The sequence below is a fragment of the Cannabis sativa genome, chromosome 2, assembly GCF_029168945.1.
Source record: "Cannabis sativa cultivar Pink pepper isolate KNU-18-1 chromosome 2, ASM2916894v1, whole genome shotgun sequence".
Lineage (NCBI taxonomy): Eukaryota > Viridiplantae > Streptophyta > Magnoliopsida > Rosales > Cannabaceae > Cannabis > Cannabis sativa.
Genome location: NC_083602.1, coordinates 36,096,040 through 36,114,258, shown reverse-complemented (window position 1 = coordinate 36,114,258; position 18,219 = coordinate 36,096,040). Strand labels below are relative to the sequence as shown.

General features: G+C 37.5%; 1 protein-coding gene across 2 annotated transcripts; it reads left to right on the top strand.

The window, feature by feature from the left end:
• Positions 1 to 11,258: 11,258 nt before the first annotated feature.
• Positions 11,259 to 17,618, top strand: LOC115718005 (uncharacterized). Of its 2 annotated transcripts, XM_061110506.1 has the most exons (10): positions 11,259 to 12,010; positions 12,113 to 12,250; positions 12,768 to 12,956; positions 14,271 to 14,408; positions 14,505 to 14,626; positions 14,738 to 14,870; positions 14,972 to 15,101; positions 15,220 to 15,299; positions 16,176 to 16,310; positions 16,841 to 17,618. In XM_061110506.1, the coding sequence occupies exons 1-10, from the start codon at positions 11,513 to 11,515 to the stop codon at positions 17,063 to 17,065; spliced, it is 1,788 nt and encodes a 595-aa protein (XP_060966489.1). In that variant the 5' UTR covers positions 11,259 to 11,512; the 3' UTR covers positions 17,066 to 17,618. The 2 variants fall into 2 exon arrangements, with proteins under 2 accessions (XP_060966489.1, XP_060966490.1); XM_061110507.1 differs by lacking the exons at positions 16,176 to 16,310; positions 16,841 to 17,618 and adding an exon at positions 15,715 to 15,854 and having other exon boundaries at positions 11,288 to 12,010; positions 15,220 to 15,407.
• The last annotated feature ends 601 nt before the right edge of the window (positions 17,619 to 18,219 follow it).

Sequence of the window (18,219 nt, the reverse complement as noted above, 5' to 3'; positions counted from 1 at the left end):
GCGCCTTTTTCTTTCGACCAGTGAAGTAGGGTTTTTTGCTTGGTTTTCCTCGGTAGGTGCCTTATAGGGCTAGGTTCCCTAGGCCTTTCTTCTTGGGGGAATTAGGCGAAGACGTCGCTGGCTCCCCGTCGAATCCAGCGGCCATCGCCTTGGGATGCACGTGAATACCAGCAGCCTCCATGGCTTTCTGCATGGCTAGCATTACTTCGTGCATTTTTTGGTTTTGCACTTTCTGAGCTTCGATCTCAGCTTCATGATCAATAGCTTTTTGTCTGAGGAGCACCAGCTCTTGGTAGCTTCCATCATCATAAGCGTACTCGTCGAGGTGTTCCTCGTGGTTTTCATCTGGAACTTCTTCCTCGGACTCCTCTGCTGCCCTCGAGGCTACATCTTCCTCATTGGGATCTTGAGCGTCTTCTAGAGGGCGAGGATGACGTGTAGCTCTTGTCTCCACCATTATCGTGAAGTTAAATGCTTGTTGTAGACGGCTTTCTTCAGCTCTCAATGAAAGCACCAAAATGTTGACCGAGGTTTTCGGCAACTATTAAAATATATTTTTAATAATAAGCTGTAAGAAAGCGAGATGAAGACTTTTTACGTGGTTGGGGCGTTAATGAGCCTTAGTCCACGAGCCACTGCTATTAATGGATGTATTTAATACAGATTTTACACTTGAGAGAATGTTTTTCTCGTAAACACAGAGAATGTTCTTGGTGAGTTTTTCTCTTCTTGCTCTTTTTTAACCAAGATTCTCCGACCCCATTAAATGAGCTTTGAGGGGGTATTTATAGTGTTTTGGTGGGGTAATCCCTAGAATTGTCGTACACATGTATCTGTAAGTATCCATAAAGTTGGGCATTTCCGATGAATATACAATGGGTGATGCATGGTCAAATCCCTAGGTGCTGTAGGGCTTTTATGGAGAATGTCCTTTTTGTCTTATGATTGACGTGACTCTTCGCAGAGTAGCCGTCGCTAGACTTAAATGATCATTACTGTAGCAGCTTGTTTTGGGGGTTGTGCCGTCAGACTTTATTGCGTGTTACAGTCCCAACACGCTTCCTCCCATGCAGCATTAAATGCGACTTGATTTCTCGGGAGAGACCTGACACATCCCGGAGAGCCTTCACGCTATACTAGCTTCCGGGAGTAGCTTATACTCCGGGTGTCTCCTCCGGGACCCATGTTAATAGCGCTTCCTGGTGGCATAAAAGACTTAGCAAATCTTTCCAAGTTATCTGATCCACGTGTTCCCTCTTGACTGGTCCACGTATATTGGGCGAATTTAGGAGCAACAGTTCCCAAGCCCCCGGCAATTCCAGCTTAGAACATTCATAATGCTTGGCGGGCCTGGAAACCAACACCCGCCTCTCCCAAGTTTTTTGAATTTTCGTATTGGGCTCCATTATCATTGTATGTTGCAAGTGAAAGGTCCATATTATTTTCTTCCCCATTAGGACTACTTGTCTCACGGCCCAGCTCCATGTGGTGACTGTCAATTAGCCCATTATCTTTTTCTAGGCCCATTCTCCTCCTTTTATTATTAACAAAAGTCAATCCAGTATTCAAATCACAATCAGTTACCTCTTGTACAACTTTCTCTTTTTCTTTCCCTAAAACCAGGGATTGCTCATCATTAAATGCTCCTCCATTTACTTTGTCAACTCTCCCCATAGCTGGTGCCTCCATAGTATCACGAGAATCATGGAAGAGCAATGGGGGTAACCGATTTTCAGCAATCACAAAATTGTAACGCCCTGTCCAAAATGGACGCCACGTGTGTGCAATTTATTTAAAATACCAATAATTATATAAGATGTAATTATACTAAAAGTGTGGGTAATTAAATTTTGATAGTTAAAACTCAACCTTTAAACTGTTTAACAAAAGATAAATAACATGGATTACGGGGTCCCCCTGTTTTCAAAATATTTACAAACTGGTTTCAAAGTATTTTACGACATAAGCTTTATATTTTCCAAAATACAATCAAAATAGAGCATCCTGTAAACTGGGCTGCCTACGGCTGGTATGTACATTGCTGTTGCAACCACAAACTCATGGTTGCTCAACTTAAGCCTTCCCTTTACCTGCACCATAAAGCACCCGTGAGTCACAGAGACTCAGCAAGAAAGTGATCAAAACAATAATTGAAAGAAAAGTGAATATTAACTTTATGCCATCATGTTTACTCACTATACAATTTAATAAGCATTCCTTTAAACATTACACAGTCCTGGTACTTAATAAAGTACCCCTTTTTACCGCTCATCACATACGAGCTGAATATGTCACTATCGTTGCCCGATAAAGCAAACGATAAGTAAGAAACCTAACCGCGGTTTCAAGAGTAATTACTCATAACGGAAATAACTGTTTCCAACCCTAGGTCATAACCTAGGCTCAATAAAAATCTTGATAATAATCAAGATCATTTCCATTCAACCAATAAACTTTAACCACATACGGTGCTTACCACTTTTCTTACCTTAATTCAGAAGTCAAGAATATGGCCGACCTGGGTGGAAAAACAAGCTAGGCAATCCCGGTCCTATGTCACGACAATTGAAACACAATAAATACCTCAATTTAAATTTACGGATTAAAACCTTAATTTAAAACCGATTAGACTTAGCCTTCACCAACTTTATAATAATTCAAATAACTCAAAATCATTCAAAGGCAGGTACTAGGTTCAACCCCGAGCCAAAACAGGGTTCAGAGAAAAAAACCCGAGAATTTTCCCCTGCTGTAATCGGTCGACCGGTTCTGATACACCAGAACCAATCCGGTCGACCGGTTGCTGTCAGACTAGAAAAATTCTGGGTTTTCTCCCCCAGCTCGAACCAAAACCATTTCAGACCTAAATTGCATTTCCAGAATAGTTCAATATACCAAGTATAACATATTCAACACATCATTAAATCACAATTCACCATTTAACTCAAAATCACCATCTTACTTGACAATTTGCACTAAACATCACTTTCAACACCAATTCAATTGAACAGCCCTTAATCTCACTCAATCTTCATTCAAACAAGTTTCAAATCAACCCTAAGAACCTACCTTACCCTCAGTTTATACCCCAGCTCAGAATTCATTAAAAACCTTTACCAAAACCTAACTAAACTCAAGAAAATTAATTAAGAGAAGAGTAGAAGGATCATACCTCCACTTAGCTAACTTCTAGGGTTAAGATTAGCTCAGGAAATTGAAGAAATGAAATGAATTTTCCTTGGTTCCCAGCTGCTTCAAGGGTTCGGCAAGAGAAGAAGAAAAAAGGAAGCTTGAAGTTATGTAATTTTTTGTTTTCTTGCCTTGGAAGTAACTTAAATAAGGTTTGCCTTTCTTTTCTTTTCTTTTTCTTCTTTTGTTTTTAAATAACAATCAGCCCACCAAAATTCAAAGGTCAAAAGTCAAAAACATAAAATGACTAATTTACCCTTCAAAGAAACCTAAACTAAAATTATAACCTAGGGCATTTATGGTAATTTTACTAATTCCCCAATCCGACATTCTAATAAAATTCTAACTTAATCCGGGATATTCTCAAAATAATTCCTTCATTTAATGTCGTGACATTACTAACCACATAGCTAAATTTCCACAATTGCCGGGTCCAAAATAACGTATTTCATTAAATAATTTCTCAACAATTTACCTAAGTAAGATCATAATCCTACTTCATTTCCCAAGTAATTACATATTTAATAAAATATGTCCATTTAAATATTATTTATTTTCTGGGATATTACAACTATCCCCCACTTATAGGAATTTTGTCCTCGAAATTTACCTGAAAAGCTCGAGATACAACTCCCGCATCTGCGACTCTAACTCCCAAGTCGCTTCTTCAACTTTGCTGTTCCGCCACAACACTTTAACTAGTAGAATAGTCTTGTTTCGCAACACTTTTTCTTTCCTGTCTAAGATCTGTACTGGTTGTTCTTCATACGACAGGTCGGTTTGAAGCTCAATGTCTTCATAACTTAAGATATGAGTTGTATCAGATACATATTTCCGAAGCATCGAGACATGAAACACGTTATGAACCCCCAATAAAGCAGGAGGTAGAGCCAACCGATAAGCTACCTGACCTACTTTCTCAAGAATCTCAAATGGACCAATAAATCTGGGACTCAACTTCCCTTTCTTCCTGAACCTTCGAATTCCTTTCATTGGGGACACCCGAAGAAAAACAAAATCCTCAACTTGGAATTCAACATCTCTACGCTTTGGATCTGCGTAGCTTTTCTGTCTACTTTGGGAAGCAAGCATACGACCTCGAATCTTTTCAATAGCCTCGCTCGTTCTTTGGACAGCTTCAGGTCCAAGGTACCTACGTTCACCAGCCTCATCCCAGTGAATAGGTGATCGACATTTCCTTCCATAAAGCATCTCATACGGAGCCATGCCAATGGTACTCTGATAACTATTATTATAAGAAAACTCAATCAGAGGTAGGTACTTGTTCCAAGAACCTTCAAAGTCCATTACACATGCCCTCAACATATCCTCAAGTATCAGGATAGTCCTTTCAGATTGACCATCGGTTTGAGGATGAAAAGCTGTACTGAATTTCAACTTAGTACCCATTGCTTGCTGTAAACTTTCCCAGAATTTGGATGTAAATTTTGGATCTCGATCTGAAACTATCGACTTTGGGGCACCATGAAGTCGAACTATCTCCTTGATATACAAATCAGCATATTGATCCACTGTATACGTTGTCCTCACCGGGAGAAAGTGAGCGGACTTCGTATATCGATCCACTATCACCCAAATAGAATCATAATACCCTACTGTTCTGGGTAAACCCACCACAAAATCCATGGTGATGTCTTCCCATTTCCATTCAGGAATCTTTAGAGGTTGAAGCAAACCTGCTGGCCTTTGGTGTTCTGCTTTAATTTGTTGACAGGTTAAGCATTTTGACACATATTCAACAATATCCCTCTTCATACCCGGCCACCAGTATAAAGCTTTCACATCATGATACATCTTGGTTGTTCCCGAGTGTAAGGAGTACGGTGTAGTATGAGATTCATCAAGAATCTCCTGTCTGATTTCTTTATCAACCGGTACACAGATTCTGTTTTTGTATCGCAACAACCCATCAGATAAGCACGAAAAGTCTCTTGCCAATCCAGCCTCTAACTTCTCCTTATGTCCCTGTAGCTCAAGGTCACCTTGTTGGGCTACTCTAATTCTTTCCAATAGATCAGACTGTATGGTGATATTAGCAAGTTTTCCAATTACAAATTCAATTCCCGCTCTCGTCATATCCTCAGCCAACTTTGCTGAGATTTCCTTTAGTTCACAAACTTGCCCTGGTCCTTTCCGACTTAGAGCATCCGCTACCACATTTTCTTTACCAGGGTGGTAGAGAATCTCGCAGTCATAATCTTTGACAAGTTGTAACCATCGTCGTTGTCTCATATTTAAATCCTTCTGAGTGAAAAAGTACTTGAGGCTTTTGTGATCTTTATAAATTTCACACTTCTCACCATACAGATAGTGACGCCAAACTTTTAGTGGAAAGACAACCGCTGCTAATTCAATATCATGGGTAGGATATTGTTGTTCATACTCCTTCAATTGCCTGGATGCATAAGCAATCACTTTCCCTGACTGCATAAGAACACAACCTAACCCTTGTTTAGATGCATCACAATAAATCACAAACTTTTCATCACTTTTTGGTAAGGTTAGCACAGGAGCGGTAATCAACCTTTGCTTCAATTCCTGGAAACTACCTTCACACTTGTCAGTCCAAACAAACTTACAATTCTTTCGGGTCAATTCAGTTAAAGGCGTAGAAATCTTTGCAAAGCCCTCAACAAATCTTCGGTAATACCCTGCTAACCCCAGTAAACTTCTAACTTCAGTTGCTGACTTAGGTCGAGGCCAGTCACGAACTGCTTCAATCTTTACTGGATCCACTAAAATACCATCTTTACTCACCACATGCCCCAAGAAACTCACCTGAGGTAACCAGAATTCACATTTCTTAAACTTGGCATACAACTTATGCTCCCTGAGACGTTGTAATACCATTCGAAGATGTCTTTCGTGAGTCTCTTCCGAGTCTGAATAAATTAGAATATCATCAATAAAGACAATAACAAAATCATCCAGAAAGTCTTTGAACACTCGGTTAATCAAGTCCATAAATGCTGCCGGGGTATTTGTTAATCCGAAGGACATTACCAGGAATTCATAATGACCATACCGGGTCCGAAAAGCTGTCTTGGGAATATCCTCCTCTCGAATCCTCAGTTGGTGATAACCAGATCGAAGATCAATCTTAGAAAAGACAGTCTTACCCTGCAGCTGATCAAATAAATCATCTATTCTTGGCAGAGGGTACTTGTTCTTCACTGTTAATTTGTTTAACTCCCGATAATCTATACACATTCGTAAAGTTCCATCTTTCTTTTTCACAAACAAAACTGGTGCACCCCAAGGTGAAGTACTAGGTCTAGTAAATTTTAAATCCATCATCCCCTGTAATTGAACTTTTAACTCTTTCAGCTCTGCAGGTGCCATCCTGTAGGGAGCTTTCGATACAGGCTCAGCTCCTTGTATTAAATCAATCTCAAAATCAATTTCACGTTTTGGTGGCAACCCTGGTAACTCTTCTGGGAACACATCCAGAAATTCTCGAACCACTGGGACATGCTCCGGTCCCGCTAGTGGTTCCCTAGTAATATCCACAACACTTGCTAAGAAACCAATGCACCCCTCACACAACAAATCTTTTGCCTTAAGGGCTGAAATTAAGGGAATCCGGGATCCCTGCATCTTACCCACAAATACAAAGGGGTCCTCGCCCTCAGGCTGAAAAGTTACCATCTTTCTTTTACAATCAATGGTGGCGTTGTATTTAGCAAGCCAATCCATCCCCAAAATAACATCAAAATCCCCCAGATTCAATTCTATCAGATCAACTGATAACTCTCTTCCTTCCACCAATACTGGAAGGGATCGAACCCACCTGCTGGAGATAACCAACTCCCCAGTAGGCAACAAGGTTCCAAAACCTCTAGAAAGCACATCACTAGGTTTATTCAGCTTCTCAATTATTCTACTTGAAATATAAGAATGCGTCGCACCAGAATCAATTAACACAGTCAATAAAGTACCAGCAACAGAAAGCTGACCTGTCACAGTAGAAGGACCAGCATCAGCCTCAGCTTGAGTCAGGGCAAACACTCGGGCAGGAGCGGGTGTATCATCCTTCTTTTGCTCTAGCCGTAGCAATTGTGGACAATTTCTCTTCATATGACCCACCATTCCACAGTTGAAACAGGCCCTGGCCTGACATTCGCCCAGATGATGCTTTTTACACCTCGGACATTCAGGAAAAGTCCGCCAGTTTTCGTTTCCACTACGACGGAAACCTTGGTTACCCTGGAATCTTTTGTTTGGGCCTGCCGCTGATGATTCACTAGGTCTTTTCTTGCGGTCACCGGGATCAGTACCCCTACCCGAACCAGCACATGCTGTTTGCTTCCATGAATCTCTTCTGGCAATATTTTTCTTTCGTATCTGAGCTTCTACACCCTCAGAAACTAATGCCAACTCAACTATTTGAGCATAAGTTCGGGCAACCCCCGGTTGTTTAGAAGCAACAATCACATCCCGGGCGATGTGTTCATCCAGCCCCCGAATAAACTTTGCTTTTCTAGCAGCTTCAGTAGCCACCTCATCTGAGGCAAACTTTGCCAGTCGATCAAACTTAGTAGCATACTCTGTCACAGTCATACTACCCTAAGTTAACCGTATAAACTCTTCTGCCTTTGCTGCCTTAATAGACTCATTATAATACTTCTCATAAAATAAGGCCCGAAAAGTTTCCCAGGTCATGTTATTCAGATCATGGCCCTGAGATACAATCTCCCACCAAATACGGGCATCATCTCGTAGCATATAAGTAGCACACCTGACCCGGTCATTATCTTCAACTCGCATAAAATCAAAAATGGATGTTATCATACTCATCCATTGCTCCGCCTTGAGTGGATCAGCACCACCCTCAAACACTGGCGGGTTCTGCTTCCTGAACCGCTCATACAATGGTTCCAAACGATTCCCTGCATCCGGTGGCACTACCAGAGGTGCCGGAGGATCAGGATTAAGATTTAGAGCAGGCTGAGCTTGCTGCTCTCTTAATTCCCTGATTTGCTCACCCTGCTTCCGAATAGTTTCTTGCATTGCAGCATATAACTCTTCCCAGTTAGGTGGTGGTCAAGGGTTCTCACCCTCACCGGCAGCTCCGAGCCCAGCTAGCTCGCGGGTACCCCTACCAGTCCGCCTCGGGTGCATAACTATACACCTGCGATCACATTCCAAGTAATAACAATGCTGATAAGTATTTCCATATATTATAATTCTTCCCACACCATTCCGATATCAACATAATTCAAAAAAATCAGGTAATCAGAAAATTAACAAGCTATCTTTTAACTTAAAGCTTACTAAACCATGAGTCGATCAGGTCCTTGCAGCCAATGTACATATCAAACCAGTCTTCAGGATCTAAAAACCTTGGCGCTCTGATACCATGTTGTAACGCCCTGTCCAACAGGGACGCCACGTGTGTGCAATTTATTTAAAATACCAATAATTATATAAGATGTAATTATACTAAAAGTGTGGGTAATTAGATTTTCATAGTTAAAACTCAACCTTTAAACTGTTTAACAAAAGATAAATAACATGGATTATGGGGTCCCCCTGTTTTCAAAATATTTACAAACTAATTTCAAAGTATTTTACGACATAAGCTTTATATTTTCCAAAATACAATCAAAATAGAGCATCCTGTAAACTGGGCTGCCTACGGCTGGTATGTACATTGCTGCTGCGACCACAAACTCATGGTTGCTCAACTTAAGCCTTCCCTTTACCTGCACCATAAAGCACCCGTGAGTCACAGAGACTCAGGAAGAAAGTGATCAAAACAATAATTGAAAGAAAAGTGAATATCAACTTTATGCCATCATGTTTACTCACTATACAATTTAATAAGCATTCCTTTAAACATTACACAGTCCTGGTACTTAATAAAGTACCCCTTTTTACCGCTCGTCACATACGAGCTGAATATGTCACTATCGTTGCCCGATAAAGCAAACGATAAGTAAGAAACCTAACCGCGGTTTCAAGAGTAATTACTCATAACGGTAATAACCGTTTCCAACCCTAGGTCATAACCTAGGCTCAATAAAAATCTTGATAATAATCAAGATCACTTCCAGTCAACCAATAAACTTTAACCACATACGGTGCTTACCACTTTTCTTACCTTAATTCAGAAGTCAAGAATATGGCCGACCTGGGTGGAAAAACAAGCTAGGCAATCCCGGTCCTATGTCACGACAATTGAAACACAATAAATACCTCAATTTAAATTTCCGGATTAAAACCCTAATTTAAAACCGATTAGACTTAGCCTTCACCAACTTTATAATAATTCAAATAACTCAAAATCATTCAAAGGCAGGTACTAGGTTCAACCCCGAGCCAAAACAGGGTTCAGAGAAAAAAACCCGAGAAATTTTCCCCTGCTGTAACCGGTCGACCGGTTCTGATACACCAGAACCAATCTGGTCGACCGGTTGCTGTCAGACCAGAAAAATTCTGGGTTTTCTCCCCCAGCTCGAACCAAAACCATTTCAGACCTAAATTGCATTTCCAGAATAGTTCAATATACCAAGTATAACATATTCAACACATCATTTAATCACAATTCACCATTTAACTCAAAATCACCATCTTACTTGACAATTTGCACTAAACATCACTTTCAACACCAATTCAATTGAACAGCCCTTAATCTCACTCAATCTTCATTCAAACAAGTTTCAAATCAACCCTAAGAACCTACCTTACCCTCAGTTTATACCCCAGCTCAGAATTCATTGAAAACCTTTACCAAAACCTAACTAAACTCAAGAAAATTAATTAAGAGAAGAGTAGAAGGATCATACCTCCACTTAGCTAACTTCTAGGGTTAAGATTAGCTCAGGAAATTGAAGAAATGAAATGAATTTTCCTTGGTTCCCAGCTGCTTCAAGGGTTCGGCAAGAGAAGAAGAAAAAAGGAAGCTTGAAGTTATGTAATTTTTTGTTTTCTTGCCTTGGAAGTAACTTAAATAAGGTTTGCCTTTCTTTTCTTTTCTTTTTCTTCTTTTTTTTTTTTAAATAACAATCAGCCCACCAAAATTCAAAGGTCAAAAGTCAAAAACATAAAATGACTAATTTACCCTTCAAAGAAACCTAAACTAAAATTATAACCTAGGGCATTTATGGTAATTTTACTAATTCCCCAATCCGACATTCTAATAAAATTCTAACTTAATCCGGGATATTCTCAAAATAATTCTTTCATTTAATGTCGTGACATTACTAACCACATAGCTAAATTTCCACAATTGCCGGGTCCAAAATAATGTATTTCATTAAATAATTTCTCAACAATTTACCTAAGTAAGATCATAATCCTACTTCATTTCCCAAGTAATTACATATTTAATAAAATATGTCCATTTAAATATTATTTATTTTCTGGGATATTATAAAAATTCTGCATGCCCGTAACTTGTGCACCATGACTACTCCGGCAACCATCGTTGGAGCTGCTTGCTTCAGGCCGATCATTTGGTTTATTCTTCACTGCAATGCCTGATCGTAACCACCGTGAACCATCAGCATAGTTCCTGCGTCTTGGAGCAGCTTTCAGTTCAAGGCTATACTCCTGGACAAGTTGTTCCTTTGGACTTCAAAGAGCTTTTCGCAGAACCTGTCGGAGTGTCCAAGAACTCCGCAAATAAAGCAAAAAGTTGGCAAGTCTCGTATTTAAATTGAACATGGCAAGTCGGACCACCACGAATTTCCAGTTTCTTTTTCTTCTTCAGTGGCAAATCCACTCTGATTTTTACTCTGATGCGCAAATAATCGCGCCAAACACCAGAAAAATTGTTGGGATCAGACTTAACAAAGGTTCCAATGTAATTACCAACCCCTTGAATCACTCTGGCTGACATGAAAGTGATTTTTTTTTTTGTTTTTAAAATTTTGATTATCAATTAAAAAATTGAAAAAGTAAAAACAGTTTTATAGAACATGTTTTTAAAAAATATTTTCACTTTTTCAATTTTAAAAACAAAAAAATGATTAAAAAATGTTACCAAACTGTACCTAAATTTTTACATATTTGTACCTAAATTTTTACATATTTGTGATTATAATAAAAAAAAATTTCACTTTTTTGCTAGACTTGTTTTGTCTTTAGAGCTACTTTTTCCTACAGACAACTGTGCCAAACTGACCCGCCCCAGTCTATTACTCAACTCTACTTCTTTCTTCTCCGCGATCTCTCATCATCGTCCGTCGTCGTCACCAAAGTGGGAGTCCATCCTAACCACGACGAAGACGAACGACCCCTTATTTGCTTTCACACTAAATTTGAAGCTTTTTAATTGCAGAGAGAGCAATTCCCAATAATGGACGAGAATTCGGCATTAATTGCAGCGATTCTGAGAGAAGATGAGTTAGCAGCTAACGGGTACCACATCAATGCCAGCGGAAACGATGATTATAATTGGAAAACTGTACAGAATCACAAGCGGACCAAGAAATCCTCTAAACCATCCTCAGATGTCTCCTTCCTCCGAAATCTTACCACCGGATTCTCCGCTTCGGGCGATGTTTTCCGGCCGATCGAGCTTCATGCCGAGGAGCGTCGCAAGCGTGGTCTAGAGGTTCAATTTGATTCCGCTGCGGTCCAGACGGACTCCGTTGCCAACGGATCGAACCGGCATTCGGACGATGATGACGAAGATAGCGATGCGGAGCCTTCTGCTCCTCAGAATGGCGGTGGCGACGAGCCGAAAAAGGTGAAGGTGAAGGCGAAGAAACCGAAGAAGTTGAAGGTGACGGTGACTGAGGCCGCTTCGAAGATTGATGTGGATCATCTGGAGACTTTTCTTGCTGAGATTACTGTGAGTTCAATTCAACAATTATTCCTTCTCTTTGATCTCTAATCCGTTTGGTTTGATTCTCTTTTTAATGTATTCAATTATATTTTTTTCGTGGTTGGCTAGGCTTCTTATGAATCACAACAAGATATTCAGCTTATGCGTTTTGCCGATTACTTTGGTCGAGCTTTTGCTTCCGTCAGTGCGGCTCAGTTTCCATGGTTGAAGACATTCAAGGAGTCCAATGTTGCAAAATTGGCTGATGTAAGTTTGCTATATCCTATTTTGTTTTTTTTCCCTTTTTTTTTTGGGGCAACCCGCTTTCAAATTTTGTCTGGGAAAAAGCTACATGGATTTGCTTTTAGCAGTTGACTTGTTTATTTATTTATTTTTTTTTTAAAAAAAAAACTTTACGAGCAGAAACTGCAGCATGTGGATTTTATGCTAGAATTTCAGTAGTTTTACATTGAAAGTCTCTCTCTCTCTCTCTCTCTCTCTCTCTCTCGTTATTATATAGTGTATGTATATGTATAGATATAATTAGATTGGTTTAGAGGGTAATGAATCTAAAGAAAGGGTAAATCTGATTGCAGAAGCAATCTTTGAAGTATTTATCCTTAACACTACTGTTCTGCTCTCGTGATCCTAACCTACTATGTCATTTTGATTAAAGCTACTTTAATTCATTACATTGATTGAGTCATTGAGTTCTTTCGATCTTGTGGATAAAATGTTTTCAAGGTTTGCTGATATTTTGTTACTGTATTGTTTTCCAAAACAGATCCCTCTGATTTATATATCTGACAAGGTGTATAAGACGTCGATTGACTGGATCAGCCAGCGGTCTTCCGATGGACTTGGCTCTTTTACATTGTGGTTATTGGATAGCATTCTTGATGACCTCGCAGTTCATCAGGGAACTGCCAAGGGATCCAAAAAGGTAGCTCAGCAAGCTCCATCAAAGTCTCAGGTAATAAGTCATATCATTCTTATTGTTAAACATATTCTGCTGAATTATCGTGAATCTGGTTTTGTCATACCCGTTGTTGTATTTGTAATTTGAAGATATGCTTTCCTCTATATTGAACATGAACAGAAATGTAATGTTTGGAAGTAGGGATGGCATTTCTGATACATTTGTGGATGCACTTTCATATATGTCCATCTATGATACAAACTAACGGCTTTCAGGTTGTATATATATGTATATATATAGACATATATATAAATATAGAGATAAATAATGATTTTTGGGATTATTTCACAAATACACAAAAACAACAAAAAAAATTACAAACATACGGTTGTACGGAATTTTAAATATTTTTACGATTTTATTTTCTAAAAATATGGTTTTGATGCATTTTTATGTTGTACTTTTGTTAATTTGTTGTTAATTTTTTGTTATTTGTATGTTTTTTTTTATTGTTTGGATGTTATTTTTGTTACTTTTATGTAATTTTCTTCTTGTTTTCGTGTTGTTTTTATAGAACACTGTAAAAGTGTAAAAGAAAAATCTTTGAACGTAAAAATGTAGAATTTTTACAAAAAATAGTGCTTTATGTAGTTGTCCATGATTTTTTATAACGATCTAAGACCCTCACTCAAAAGAGGCAGTGGAAATTGTACATTTTAAGAGTACCTTGGTAGTGTATGAGATTTGTAGCTTCCTATTGCAGAAGCATATACAAGTTTAATGAGATGGACATTTGTTAACAAATGTACTGTTTACACAGTAAATAGGATTGGAAGAGAGGGTGGGGAGGGTAGTTAATGGCTTGTGCTACATTTTTTTTTCTTTCATTAGAATTGAGTAGCCATCTTAACTTGTCCGTGTAACTAACATTTCCATGTCTTTACCCTATGCCATATTTTCTTAATTGTGCATGTGTTTTCTTTGGTTTTTTTCCACTGAGATGCAAAGTTAAAATGATTTTTAACTAATTGATTTTGAACTTGGAATAGCTGTTCAACTTCTCTTGAAGCTTGATTGCTGGTGTAGCATTGTGAGGACATTGATATCATTTGTACCTTTACTTCTCTCCACAACTTATCAATGGATGTAATCCCTTCAGGATGATTAGTTTATCGATCTGGGCATGGTTTTCTTACTCACAAATTTTCATAAGCTTATCGACAGGAATATAGATCTCCCATTTCATTATCCAAACAATAGGGAACTTTGTCCCTTAGCCAAATGGTGTTGATGTCTTAAATTTCTTGAAACTCTTTCTTAGAATTATGTCTCTCTTTCAATGACAAATTTGTTGTGACCATGTGGCAGGTTGCCATGTTTGTAGTTTTGGCAATGGTGTTGCGGCGAAAACCTGATATATTAATCAGCTTAGTACCGACCTTGAAGGACAGTCCTAAATATCAAGGACAAGAAAAGCTTCCACTCAATTCATGGTTAGTTACTCAGGTAAATCGAGACTATTTAACATTCAAATGTTCTTACGCCCATGGATTTATATTTTGCTCATTGGTTGTAAACAATAAATTGGATCTTTGCCTCTAGGCTGCTTCTGGAGATTTGGCTGTTGGGTTATACGTGTGGGCTCATTTTCTCTTGCCCCTGTTGAGTAGCAAGTCAACCTCTAATCCACAGTCTAGAGATCTGATTTTGCAGGTAGCTGAAAGGTAAGTTCTATTTTTTCTTTTTTTCCATTGAAATTTTTTCTTGTATCTAGGTATATCTCGTTTGCTTCAATCTCACTGTCTCTTCTTTTCCTTTGTTTTGTTGATAAACAGAATTCTATCCTCTCCCAAAGCTCGTACCATTCTTGTAAATGGTGCTGTTAGAAAGGGTGAGCGTATAGTGCCTCCATCTGCAGTAGATAGTTTGATAAGAGCCACTTTTACTGTCCCTTCTGCCCGACTTAAGGTGTGTATTGTATAATTTGGGAGCATCCCCAAAATTTATCATTATTATCATACAGAAATTTTACTGGAAATTGATTTTTCTGAGACATTTTTATTTATTAGGCAACTGAGAGATTTGAAGCTATTTATCCTCTCTTAAAAGAGGTTGCCTTTGCTGGTTCCCCGGGAAGCAAAGCAATGAAACAAGTTGCCCAACAGATATTTAAATTTGCAGTCAAAGCAGTCAAAGAAGGTAGCTCAAACTTTAGAAGAGTGTTCGTCCTTTCCTATTCTTTCCCACCACCGATCTCTTTTCAAAATTACAACAAAGGATTCTATTTTTCTATTATAATGGATTAGCGTTTTTACAGACGTTCCTGATCTGTCAAAAGAAGCAAGTGACATTTTTATTTGGTGTTTGACACAGAGCTCTGAATGTTACAAACAATGGGTAAGTTTTGTATTTTTTTTGTTTCGATCCTTCTCTGCTTACCAAACTCAAAACATTAAAATAATAAAAAAAAGCTAATTAGCAATTTTTTTTCCCAAACTTTGACATGTACTAAATCATGCCCCTTGAACTTTTTTGGCGGTTAAAAATTCTCCCTGAACTATTAAGATTGTTAGATTTAAAGACTTTTATATAATTTTAGTAAAAAATTCTAACATGAATGAAAGTTCAGGGGCATGATTTAGTACATAACAAAATTTGAGGGACATGATTTGGTAGATATCAAAGTCTGGGGAGCATGTTTTAGTACATAAACAATCACTGAAACAGTAAAATTGAATGAAATTAGACAAAAGTCTTTAAATCTAACAATCTCAATAGTTTAGGAGAATTTTTAACAGCTAAAAAAGTTTAGGGGGCATGATTTGGTATATGTCAAAGTTCGGGGAAAAAATTGCTAATTAGCCTAAAAAAAATATAAAAGTCACCCTTGAATTTTTGAAAAAATAGATATGTATATAAACAATATCATTTTCTCTCAAAATAAAAAATAAACTATATCATTGTATATTAAATTCTCATTCCTTTATTATTTTGAAAATAATATTAAGTAGATTTTTTTTTTATTCGTAATTGTATTTATATTTCTATGACTTTTTTAAGTAGAATTCTCGAGTTTTAAAATTATTACCTTAAATTCTATATTATTATTATGTATTTTTAAATATACTCTTTCCATAAACAATTGTTTTTTGAAAAACTTACCACAATAATTTAGTATCAATTTTTCATGTGTATACATAATTTAAATCTACTGCCTACATCCTGATTTTAACACATTTGGTTTACACTGCTCTGTTGAAATACTCAAAATAGGACATGATGTACCTTGAAAATCTTGAATCGAGTGTTGTAGTATTGAGAAAGCTGACTGGTGAATGGAAGGCGCACTCAGTTAAACATCTTACTCTTGACCCTTTGAGGGAAACATTGAAGAGCTTTAGGCAAAAGGTAAAGTCCATCTCTTAGAGCTTGTTTGGTTGTATTTTCAGTTTTCAGTTTTTAAAAGTGTAAATAGAAAACAGTTTTTTGTCATTTTAAAAATTTAATGGTGCTTGGCATAAGTTTTTTAAAACTATTTTTAATCTTTTTCTTCCTAAAAAAAATCAATAATTTAACACCATACCATAATATGAATCTATTGGGGTCCAGGTGTAGGATCCGAGTATGTGAGCAAAAATATAAAATATAATATGTTAGACAAAAAAAATTGTTTTGAAAATTGATAACATTTTGATGTTTTAAAAACTGTTTACTGTTTTTAAAAACTAAAAACAGTTTTTAAGTTATGAAGCCAAACAGCCCCCTAACCTTTTAAACGACAGTTTTGCTGAAGCTTCAATGGATGAACAAATGACCACTATAAAAATGTTATGAATTCATGAGTATTTAATACTAGCAATATCTAAGATCAATATTTTCAGATTTCAATGTTGTCACGATTAAGTGTAATTGTTATATTCATTATCGGTTTTCATCAGAATCTCAAGGAATTAACGAACAAAGGAGACAGTGCACATCATGCTTTGTTGAAGGAAGCGGAAAAGTACAGCAAAGCACTTTTGGGACGACTGACGCGGGGCCATGGATGCTTAAAAAGCATGGTGTTTGTGTCCATCGCACTTGTAGCTGGTGCAGCTGTTATGTCCCAAAATGTTCAATCTTGGGACCTAAAGAACCTTTCGGAAGTGTTTGGTTTCCCATGAAATTTTGGTTTTACTTCTCGAGAGAGAGGTCCAGCTGGTGAGTGAGGACCCACACCACTATGAGAGGGTCCAGCATAGACCGGTAAGGCTAGGAAATCCATCAAACTATGGGTAGAGGATAAAGTTTCAGTTTTTTACATAATCCAGTTGGCCAGGAAATCCATCAAACAATGTGTAGAGGATAAAGTTTCAGTCTTTTACATAATCCAGTTGGCCGTTTAGTGAATTTAAGTACAGAAGCGGAGAAACTGAGGGGTTTGGTAACTTGTTTTTCAGCATATCAAGTCAGTTTTAGACTCAGACCCAAAATAAAAGGATCAGTTGAAGACTAACTTGTCTTCCTTTCATAGTGGACTATATAATGTTTTTTTTTCCTTCGTTGGGTGTTGGTTCTTTCGTTCTTTGTTTGTTTGAAACAGAAAATAAAAAATAAAAAAAATTAACAGCTCGCTACGTATGTAACATTGCTAAACTGGCTTGAACCATGAAGGAAGATGGAAATGATAAGTGCGCAGAAATGATAAGTGTGCTTTGGTGTGCTTATTCACCTGTATTCTCTTTTTCTATTCTAAATTAATGTTTGTGGGCAATTTTTAACTTTCTCAAGAATATGTGAAATTCCACAAAATAACCTTAATTTATCGGATAATTATAATTATACAATATTTTCATAGTTTCTTACCAATATAACTTTATATCCATTCAAAAAGTTTTTATTTTAATTTAAATTTTTTTCTGCTTTATGTTTTTTCTACTACTTCCTTTCTCTCTCATTTTCACTAGCAATAACCTCTTTCTTTCCATGAAAAATTCTCTGGCCAGCTTAGTGGTGGTGGTTTCGCTACTAGTAGGGGTGTTCACAAAGTATCTGATTTAATCTAATCCGTACGATCCAATCCAATCCAATCTGCAAAATGCAGATAACCGCACTTGTGCGGATTGGATTAGATTGAAAAATCTAAAATCCGCACTTGTGCGGATTGAATGTTGTTTGACCTCAAAAAGTAACCGATCCAATCCAATCCGCACTTAATTATATATATTTTTAAAAAATTATAATATGTAATATATATTAATTAAAAAAAGACACAAACTTCTAATTTCTTAATCTTTTTTAGTAATATATTGAGTTGGTGCATTTTATTTATTTTGTA